The 11196-nt window shown below is 39.2% G+C and overlaps 1 protein-coding gene and 1 long non-coding RNA gene across 4 annotated transcripts in view; both read right to left on the bottom strand.

The window, feature by feature from the left end:
- Window positions 1-1048: 1048 nt before the first annotated feature.
- Window positions 1049-4460, bottom strand: LOC135199277 (zinc finger protein 585B-like). The gene is given in 2 exon segments (XM_064227170.1): window positions 1049-4130; window positions 4132-4460. Coding segments are annotated over 2 exon segments (1527 nt in total). The 5' UTR covers window positions 4428-4460; the 3' UTR covers window positions 1049-2899.
- A 1120-nt stretch (window positions 4461-5580) lies between these two features.
- Window positions 5581-11196, bottom strand: part of LOC135199275 (uncharacterized) — a 94838-nt gene continuing 89222 nt past the window's right edge. For all 3 annotated transcript variants that reach the window (XR_010311012.1, XR_010311014.1, XR_010311013.1), the window contains one exon: window positions 5581-5769. This is a non-coding gene — a long non-coding RNA (uncharacterized LOC135199275). The remainder of the gene's footprint in view (window positions 5770-11196) is intronic.

Raw genomic sequence — 11196 nt, 5'->3', positions numbered from 1 at the left:
ATTGACTGGCATTTACCAGATTCATTCTTTACTTAGAGTTAACTTGTTTTCAACCTGTTTGTGATATTAGAGAAGCTGAAGTGTGGATGTGCCCTACAATTATTTTTATAGGTAAAATATGGTTTCTCACATTCCTAGTGCACAATTCTCGGACTCACGCATTCACGGATTTCTCTCTGAAACATATCCACCCATTATTCGCAGGAAATTCACTTATTCGCAGTATTTTTTCTATGAGAAACATCCAAAAATTCCTGTTTTTAATCAATTTCACCATAAAATGCACTTTTTGTGATAAAACTATTTAGAACACCGGGTATAAACATTTTTAGTGGGTTTTTCTTGAGTTTTAACTAACAAAATAGGCCATTTTAAGTGTTTTTATAGGGGTTCCAACTATTCGTGGATTCTAACTATTTGCAGGGGATCTGATACACATCTCCGCTATATATATATATATATATATATATATATATATATATATATATATATATATATATATATATATATATATATATATATATACATCTAATAAAAGGAGCCCATAAAAACACCAAAATACAGAGAAAAAGTACTATATTTCAGAGACTGCTGTCTCCCTCTTCAGGTAGATGAATAAGAAAAGTTTACAGAAAAGGTGGTATTTATACCAAGAGGTCCATCCACAAACAAGCCATTTTAAGTCACCCCCGCTGATAATCTTCCTTTAATCTTCTTAAGGGTTGGTTGAATGAAGACGTTGTCGATCGTGTCCGAAATCCATGCTCCTTTTGAGATGTTCATTACCTGCCTCTCTTTTATTAAGGCCGATTCCATCATTTGACTCTTGTACCGGCAGTTGCTGCTATAAATTACACGTGACAAATTCCAGTTTATTCTATGGTTATGATAATTTATATGGTTGAAAATAGCCGAGTTCTGTTTTGATGTTTTATGGGCTCCTTTTATTAGATGGAATTCTGTTGTTACAGAACATTTTTACCAGTCACATATATATATATATATATATATATATATATATATATATATATATATATATATATATATATATATATGTTGGTGTGTGTGTGTGTGTGTGTGTGTGTGTTCATACACAATCTTGTGATTTTCACAATACTACCTATTTATCTGTTTTGCTTTTATCTTCTGTTTGTTTGTTCCTTATTTGTACAGCTAGGGCCTTTACATTGGCTTGGTGTTCTGCCAGTTTCCATTCATTTGTTCATCCCCTATACTGTATTTTTTGTTCATTATTTTCCTTGTTTTCGTGAGCAGATTTTGTGAGTGATTTTGGTCTCTCCTATAGTTGGTCATTTGGGAGACCTCTGCACTTGATTGATTTATTTTATCTTGTTGTTTCTTTTTCCATGCTGGCTCTACATTTCTTTTCTTGGGGTGGATTCCTCTCTTTTCTTTATAATCTGGTATGATCTTACTTTGTATGTACCACATTGCACCATAGTTGATATGATTAGCTTCGGTCAGACTTAACCCTGCTAGGACCATTCTAGCAAGAACAATGTTGACTCTTTTCACCCATGCTCTGAGTCTTTACTTTCTTTAAGTTTGATAAGCTTGGGGCAGTCTTCCATTGGTATTCCTTTAGTCTCTTAAATTTTATTAGCTAGTTCCTCTTCCAGCTCCCGCTGTTCTGGGTCAAGCTCTGTTTGGATGTTACTTGGTCACCTGGCTGGAATGTGGTTTCCATTTCGTCTCTCAGGGCTGCCTAGATCTTCTGTGCCCATACTCGACCTTGAAGAGGGGAGCCTGAATGTTCTGGTGTTGTCGTCCTCACTTGTCTATCCTGGCGTTTCCAATCATGTCTTGTTTGCCTTGGGGTTGTGGTGCTCTGAGGCATCAGCGATATTGATCTTTGCTGGACTTTATCTGTAGTTACTGCAATGTTATCCCTTGGCAGTCCCAAAGGCTCTTCAATGGTGCATTTCTTGTTTTTCTACCATGATCTTAACTTCCTCCCTCAACTTTTCAATTTCCTCTTCTGTGAAATGCTTTTGGGTGAGGCAATTGGATTTCTGCGAGTCAGCTTTGCTCCTGGTATGCCCAATTTTATTTGAGCAGTGTTGATGGAACATTCTCTGCCATTCATTACATCTTTCTCTTTGTCTTGTGAACTTTTCGTTGGCATACTCCATTGCCCATACTAATACCCATTCTTCTTCCCTGCTCCAAATACTTCTTCTATAATCCTGTTGTTCACCTGCTTCTTTTTTATCAGAGTCACTCTTTGCTTTTGACTTGGCTTCTTTTTTTTATCTTTTCTATTTCTTTTTCTGGGAGATATTTAGGAATCTGTGAGAATATTGATCTTAAAAGTCTTGTTGTAGTGGCTGCAACCTTTTCAGCTGGTAAATCTGCTTCCTTTATTTTTCCTCGAATACTAGATTCTTACATCTGCCCCCACCCCTCATACCTTGAGTAGGTGAAGCTGAACAGGAGGATTTTCTTCTCCTCAAGGAAATACTTAACAGACTGATATTGCCTTTGGTTTCTTTTGGTCCCTCGTCTTGATGGTTGTTGGACCAGGACCAGGACTGAGCTGGTCTAGTGGGAATCCCTGCTGAGTGGCAGAAGTTCCACCACCACCATCAACAACCTGCCTGGTGCAAAAATGAGTTGAGGGGACCGTTTTATCCTTTCCAACATCTTTGTTCATTATTATGAACTGTAATTGCTGAGGAAAATGTTTTCTCACATTCCTTATACATGAATGGCTTTTCTCTCTGGTTTACGTTATTCTTACTTTTCAGTTTATATCAGGGGTGCGATGGGCCCCAACCTGGGGTCTAAGGCTTCCCCAGTATGGATTCTCATATGAGCTGTAAGATGTTGTTTCTTGGAAAATGCTTTCACACATTACTTGCACATGAATGGCTTTTCTTCAGTATGGATTCTCATATGAACTTGTAAGACCTGATTTCTGGGTAAATGCTTTCCCACAATCCTTGCACATGAATGGCTTCTCTCCAGTATGTAATCTCATATGTATTATAAGACCTGATTTCTGGGTAAATGCTTTCCCACAATCCTTACACATGAATGGCTTCTCTCCAGTATGTAATCTCATATGTATTATAAGACTTGATTTATGGGTAAATGCTTTCCCACAATCCTTGCACATGAATGGCTTCTCTCCAGTATGTAATCTCATATGTATTATAAGACCTGGTTTCTGGGTAAATGCTTTCCCACAATCCTTACACATGAATGGCTTCTCTCCAGTATGTAGTCTCATATGGATTATAAGACTTGATTTATGGGTAAATGCTTTCCCACATTCCTTGCATGTGAATGGCTTTTCTCCAGTATGGATTCTCATATGAACTGCAAGATCTCGTTTATCGGAAAATGCTTTTCCACAAACCTCGCACATGAACGGCTTCTCTCCAGTATGAAGTCTCATATGGATTATAAGACCTGATTTCTGGGAAAATGCTTTCCCACATTCCTTGCACATGAATGGCTTCTCTCCAGTATGGAGTCTCATGTGGATTATAAGACCTGATTTCTGGGAAAATGCTTTCCCACATTCCTTGCACTTGAATGGATTTTCTTCAGTATGGAGTCTCATATGAACTTTAGGACCTGATTTCTGGGAAATTACTTTCCCACAATCCTTGCATGTGAATGGCTTTTCTCCAGTATGGATTCTCATATGAACTGCAAGATCTCGTTTATCGGAAAATGCTTTTCCACAAACCTCGCACATGAACGGCTTCTCTCCAGTATGAAGTCTCATATGGAATAGAAGACCTGATTTCTGGGAAAATGCTTTCCCACAATCCTTGCATATGAATGGCTTCTCACCAGTATGTAGTCTCATATGTATTATAAGACTTGATTTATGGGTAAATGCTTTCCCACATTCCTTGCATGTGAATGGCTTTTCTCCAGTATGGATTCTCATATGAACTGCAAGATCTCGTTTATTGGAAAATGCTTTACCACAATCCTCGCACATGAATGGCTTCTCTCCAGTATGAAGTCTCATATGGATTATCAGATCTGATTTCTGGGTAAATGCTTTCCCACATTCCTTGCACATGAACGGCTTCTCTCCAGTATGAAGTCTCATATGGATTATAAGACCTGATTTCTGGGTAAATGCTTTCACATTCCTTGCACATGAACGGCTTTTCTCCAGTATGAAGTCTCATATGGATTATAAGACCTGATTTCTGGGTAAATGCTTTCCCACATTCCTTGCACATGAACGGCTTTTCTCCAGTATGAAGTCTCATATGGATTATAAGACCTGATTTCTGGGTAAATGCTTTCCCACATTCCTTGCACGTGAATGACTTTTCTCCAGTATGAAGTCTCATATGGATTATAAGACTTGATTTATAGGTAAATGCTTTCCCACATTCCTTGCATGTGAATGGCTTTTCTCCAGTATGAAGTCTCATATGGATTATAAGACTTGATTTATAGGTAAATGCTTTTCCCACATTCCTTGACATAGTGAATGGCCCTTTTATCTCAGTATGAAGTCTCATATGGATTACGCAGACTTGCATTTATAGGTAAATGTCTTTCCACTTCCTTGCGCATGTGAATGGCTTTTCTCCAGTATGGATTCTCATATGAACTGCAAGATTTCGTTTATCGGAAAATGCTTTTTCACAATCCTCGCACATGAATGGCTTCTCTCCAGTATGGCGTCTCATATGGATTATAAGATCTGATTTCTGGGAAAATGCTTTCCCACAATCCTTGCACTTGAATGGCTTCTCACCAGTATGGAGTCTCATATGGATTATAAGACCTGATTTCTGGGAAAATGCTTTCCCACAATCCTTGCACACGAATGGCTTCTCTCCTGTATGGATTTTCATATGAACTATAAGATTATGTTTCAAGGAAAAATCTTTCCCACAGTCATTGCATGTGAATTTCTCTCTGGTAGGATCTGTAATATCACTAGTAAGATTAATTTTCTTGCAAAATGCTTTCTCACAGTCAGTGGATCTGAAAGGCTTCTCTCCAATGAGGCTATTCCTTCTTTCTTGATTAACTTCCTCTTTGCAGGGTTGTGGATGTTTTTCATATGAATATTCATCATCTTCATTAAACTCGCAGAATACCTCGGGCTCTATTTTTATGTCCATCAATGGATCCGGAGACAATAAGTCACCATTACTGGTTTCACTAAATACAGCCATGTTGCTGTTTTCTTGATTCATGGAAGGTAGTGATAATGCACCTTCAGTTTCACTTTTCAAAGGTAATTCTAAAGATAGTGATAATGCACCTTCAGTTTCACTTTTCAAAGGTAATTCTAAAGAATGTTCTGGATTCATTTTAGCTTTTTGTCTTGTCCTGTTCTGTAAGGATAATGTGTTCAATTCATAACTCATAAAACAAAATTGTTTACAAATAATTGCACAATAAATCTGTTATAAATCAAGTAGAATATCTTGAAGGACTACAATCCAAAATTTCACTGGCCTGATGCATATGAATCTAAATATTCTCAGAGTAGAGTTTTACTTCTTAGTTTTTGTAATTTTCTAAATACAGGAGTACAACCAAATTTCACTGCGATGTAATGAAAATCTAATATTCAGAGTAGAGTTTACTTATAGTTTTTGTAATTTCTAAATCAGGAGTACAACAATTCACTGTTGTCTCTTACACTTTAAGAGTAGCTATTGGTAATGTCCCATGTAGCACCATTAAATAATATGCATTCCCAACAACTTGATGCTAATAAAAACTGAAAGAAGGAAGGTTCTTCTGAGGGAGACTCTGAAATCAAAGAATGCAACACAGAGTTAGGAAACATAATGCCAGAACTGAAGCAGCAAAATAATAAATCATATTCAATTCAGGTTCCAATAAAGGTCTCAGGTGTGCATTTGACAGTATTATCTAAATATTAATACAATCTAAACAAATGTTGACCAGTCACAGCATCAAACATAGCTGAGGCAACAATGCAACAATAGATTACCAGTTAGCATTGATGCCCACCCTCTCACATCTGTAAACATTCTTAGCTTAACATTACAATATTACTTATGAACATATCAACAAATCAAAGGTCAAGAATAGAAAATGCAAGAGACCAGCACAAGAATTTTGTGGGGTTACAATATGAAGGGTACATTACATAGAAAATGCTTAATTATATGTGATCCTGTTATACACAACTCCTAATTATCCACAGATGCAGTAAACAAAATGGATAAAAACAGTAAGGGTGAATCGATTAGTAATTGCATAAGAGATGAAAGTTTTCAAATCAGGTTCACTAAGTGTTACTGTGGATACAACACATGAGTAGCTATTAAGACCAGCAACACTGATGACAGTCCTGGAAGGTATGTGCTGCTAAATATCCTCAAATATGACACTTTTTCTAGAGCTATACAAACCAGAGCTTTCAGTGCAAGTTGGAAATGTTTATGTTTGTAAACCTATGAAAATTTCATATTGCAGCATTTCTCGATTAGTGTGTCTGCATATGCATGGTTTGTGACTTGGCAATACTATATTCACACTCAACACCAGGCCACCAAAATCTACCTGAATGTATGCATACATAAATAAAAATGAATGAATACAGTAAAAAGCCTTTTGGTTATCAATGGTGCAAGGGTAGAATGACTATAAATTTTTTAAGCAATTTGTATTTTCCATAATATATAAACCTGAAGGTCTTTACATATGGATATAATTGCAACACATGCTGGGAAAACAGCAGTTTAACTTTAAATAAGGTGGTTAACTATCAACGGTAAGGTGGGAGTCCTGCCCACCCCCATTCTTATGCTTCACTTTAACCTTTTGGCTCAGGTAGCAGAATGAGGGGTGGTTTGAGGTGGGCAATTTATGTAAAGACCTTCAGGCAAGTTTGTATGTTCAGAAAAATACAAATTATTTAAAATATTTGTAGTTTGTTCCTAAACAAATACAAACCTTAAGTCTTTACATATTGAGACTTATTTGTTGGTGGAAGGATTCTGAGTAAATCTCTGAACTGACTGGTAGCTCAATTCACCTGGGCCTCCTTCCTGGTCATGTAGAGCAGAGGAAGGAGTCCTGCATCTTCTGGGCCTTTCGAATTATTGGGCATGTATAGCTTCATTGATTCTAAATGATTTTGGATGAAAAAGTGTCCATGGGCCATGGATGTGAATGTCGTTTTTTTCATGAACACACTCCCACCCTTAGTACCTATGGAACCGAGAAATTCTGCCAGAATGCAAGGGACAGACAAATGCCCCTAACCTTGTAAGCTCTTACTCAGAAAGTACTCCTAACTACCTTGTCAGAAGTAGAGTACGCTCTCTTGATTTTCTCACAAAGCCAGAAAGAAATCATGTTCTTAGACACCTCTTCGTTAGTCAAGCCAGTACTAACGAAGAGTCGTTGATACTCAGGACGGAGATGATGAAACCTCTTTAGATACTTGAACTGGACACAGTAGCGTATTGTCTTGATCACTACCAGCAAAGTACTCTGGGAAGGGGATTGAAAAGAACTTGAATCTGGTGTCAGGGACCGACGGACTCTATGTCTTTGGTTCAAATTCTCGGACAAACTAGAGCGTGACAGATCCTCATCCCTTCAAGTGTTTAACATTGAAGGGAAGTCCATGAAGTTCACAAACTCTATTTGCTAATGCCAAGGTAAGCAAGAACACAGTCTTGAAGGTCAGATCCCTGTCTGGCAACTCTCGTAAAGGCTACATTGCACAAGTCAGGCTCCGCAAGACATCCCACTCAATTCCCTGGGAAGCCAAGACTGTTCAAAGCTTCTCAACAGCATGGAGATCTCCACAAGGAAGAGAAATCAACATACTTCAAGCAAAGGATTAGCTCAAGGGCAGCTCTGAAGCTCCTGAAAGCTGCAACGGAGAGAAACTTCTCTCAGCGTAGAAAGACAAGAAAGTCTGCTACATGCTGAAGAGGAGATCCAACCAGAGATACCCTGTCAATGACACCAATCACAGAAGACGACCTATTTCCCCTGGTACACAGCCGCTGAGGATTTACAAAGGTATCCAGAAAATAACCTCTCGCTCAAAAGAGACGATGGATAGTCTCTCACAGTTCTCTCACAGCCTGTTGATACCTCTCTATGAGCAGCTGGCACAGCAGGTTGTGCCAAGGGGGAATCTCTCTTGCTTGATACCTAGGAAAGTAGAGCTAGCAGGTCTGAATACCACTTGGCACGTGGCTACTTGGCAACCAACAGGATCATCCTGAGATTCAGGGTGATCATGACCCTGTTGATCACCCAATGAATCTGAGAAAATAGAGGAAAAGTCTAGGCTTTGGAGATTGTTCCAAGGGTGTTGTAAAGCCTCTCCTATTGCGCTCCCTGCGTCCAACACAAAAGAACAAAACACCAGGAGCGTTCCATTGTGCCAGGTTGCAGAGGTCTATAGCTGGTAAGCCCCAAAAGATTGAACAGTCTTTCTGCAATGTCTTGGGTGTAGAGACCACTCTATCCCTACCTCCTGACCCTGGCGACTGAGCTTGTCTGTCACTATGCTCTGGTTCCCAAGGGTTTACCTGGCTGACAGTTCTACTGAGTGTGCTGCTGCCCACCTGTGAACCTGCACCGCCAACATGTGCAGCTGAAGGGAAACCAATTCCCTGCTTGTTGACCTATGCTAACACTGTACAGATGTATTGTTGATATAAGCGCCATCGAGTGCCCCATCACTGGATCCTGAAACTCTTGTAGAGCTACTAAATGCCACCTTAGGATCTAGAATGTTGATGTGAAGGCGTCTGAAGGTCCGGTTCCACACACCTGAATCCAGCAACTCTTCCAAGTGTGCATCCTCTCTCTCAGTTTATGTATTCCAAAAACACAAGCATCTCGAGGTTGGGAGTGCTTAATGGCACTATTATTACAAGGTTCCTGTCGTCTAACTACCAGGATAAGTCCTTCCTCACTTCCTCTGAGGAAGGAATTGGGAAGAACAGGGAGTCCCTAACAGGAGACCAAAACTCCTTCATTCTCCACTGAACAGAATGAAAGTGAAGCTGCTTATGAGAGACCAGCTTCTCCAAGGATGACAGGTGACCGATAATGACTTGCCTCTGCAGAGCTGGTTCTTCCTATTGAGACAGGAATAACTACAGTGCCTCTCTGAACTTGCTGATATGTGAGTCCAAGGGGTAGACTCTTGCTGCTACCATATCTGTCAGCATGCCCAGATAACAGATATTTCACCCTCTGCTTGACTGTAAAATCAGACTTCTCAAAACTGATTGCTACACCAAGGTCCTGACAAAACTCAAGTAGTTAGTCTATGTCCAGGAGGAACTATGACCAAGAGCTTGCCAGGACTAGCTAATCTTTGAGATACTTCAGAAGACGTATCCCGTGTGAAACGACCCAAGCTGAGACAAGGACAAACACCTGGGGAGTGGTTCAGAGCCTGAAACAAATTACTCTAAACTGAAGACTAAGCGAAGGTACTTGCAAGAGGACTGGTGGATGAGTATTTGAAAATATGCATCCTTGAGGTCTAAACCTAGAGAAAGCATATGATAAAATCCCAAGAAAAGTGTTTTTGTGTCTGAGGAAGAGGAAAGTCCAAGAAAAGTGGTTAGGCTAGTCGAGATGATATATCAAAGAACAAACACAAAAGTAATAACAGCAGTTGGGGAAACAGAAAACTGAAGTTAGCGTTGGATTACACCACGGGTCAGCATCAAGCCCATTTTTGTTTGTACTGGTCATGGATGTGTTAAGCGAAGAGATCGGGAACGAAGAGCTGTGGGAGTTGTTGTACACTGATGATCTGGTGATTGCTGCTGAAAATAAGGAAGACCTACAGAGAAGGGTTGGAGATTGGCTGGAGTCTTAAGAGAGGGGTACCTTATAGCTTATAGGTGAATATGAATAAAAAAGATTTTGAAAAGCAGAGGGGAAGATATAGGCAGAATAGTAATACAAGAAAGAAGAGGGTTGATTATACAACAGGTGGAAAAGTTTAAATACTTAGGATCTACGTTAAGCCAAGAGGGAGGATGTGAGGCTGAAGTTGACAGTAAGAGATGAAAGCTGTGTGGTGGAAGTCGTAGCTGATAAGAGAATGCCAATCAAGCTAAAAGTCAAGATCTATAAAGCTTGAGAGACCCGAGATGAGAATGCTGAGGTGGATTTTGGGAATATCGCTGCTTGAGAGCTGGAAAATGACGAAATAGGAAGAAGAGCAAACTTAGTAAAGATTACAGAGGTGATAAGAGAGTAACGATTGAGATGGTATGGGCATGTGTTGAGGCTGGATGACGAGGCGGGAGTGAAGAGGGCTTGGTAGGAACCTGATAGAGGAAGAAGATCGAGAGGGAGACAGAGAATTAGATGGAGAGATAAAGCAAGAGAAGAGGTTTAGTGGAGGATGATGCCTTTGATAGAAGGCAGTGGAGAAGGCGCATCAGGCAACTGACCACTTAACCCCTCCGTTACCGAATATTTGTTTTGGGGTACACGGAGTAGAACCATTCAAGACCATTACATAGGACCGCGTACATGAAGGTGGTATGCACCTACTACCAACTTTCCTCTTTTCAGTTCTAGACCTCTTATGATTCGGTAATTTTGGTTTGGAGGGTTTGGAGAAAAACAAATAGTATTGGAGGGCTCAGGAAGGCATGCACTGCCAAGCATACAATGAAGCAAAATAAACATTATTGCTGGATACCGAGATTCAGACATTTGGATTTATACTGTGTATATATGCATGCACTTACACACACACACACACACACACACACACACACATATATATAATATATATATATATATATATATATATATATATATATATATATATCACACATATCCACCAGTGAAAAATAAGAGGCGGAGTGTAGGTCCTAACCGGTTTCAACTTTATTTTCAAGCTATTGACGAAGGACTGTTACATAGTATTACAGGTCACAAATATATATACTACAGAGACAGTGTACTAACGAACATATACACTACCGTATGAAAAAAAATTATTTACATCTTCGTTCCCTGGCCATACACAAATTGTCATCAACATATCTGAACCAAACTACATTGCATGGAATAAGGTTGTATAATATTTTCTTTTAAAAAATTCAATATAAAAGTTACTTAGCACTTGGGACATAAGGTTCCCATTGCCATACCAAAATTTTGTGAGTAAAATTTTCCATTAAATTCAAATTTACATTCTTT

This window comes from Macrobrachium nipponense, chromosome 25 (genome assembly GCF_015104395.2).
Source record: "Macrobrachium nipponense isolate FS-2020 chromosome 25, ASM1510439v2, whole genome shotgun sequence".
Classification (NCBI taxonomy): Eukaryota; Metazoa; Arthropoda; class Malacostraca; order Decapoda; family Palaemonidae; genus Macrobrachium; species Macrobrachium nipponense.
The sequence above is the reverse complement of the archived record's forward strand: the minus strand, read 5'-3'. Positions and strand labels throughout refer to the sequence as shown.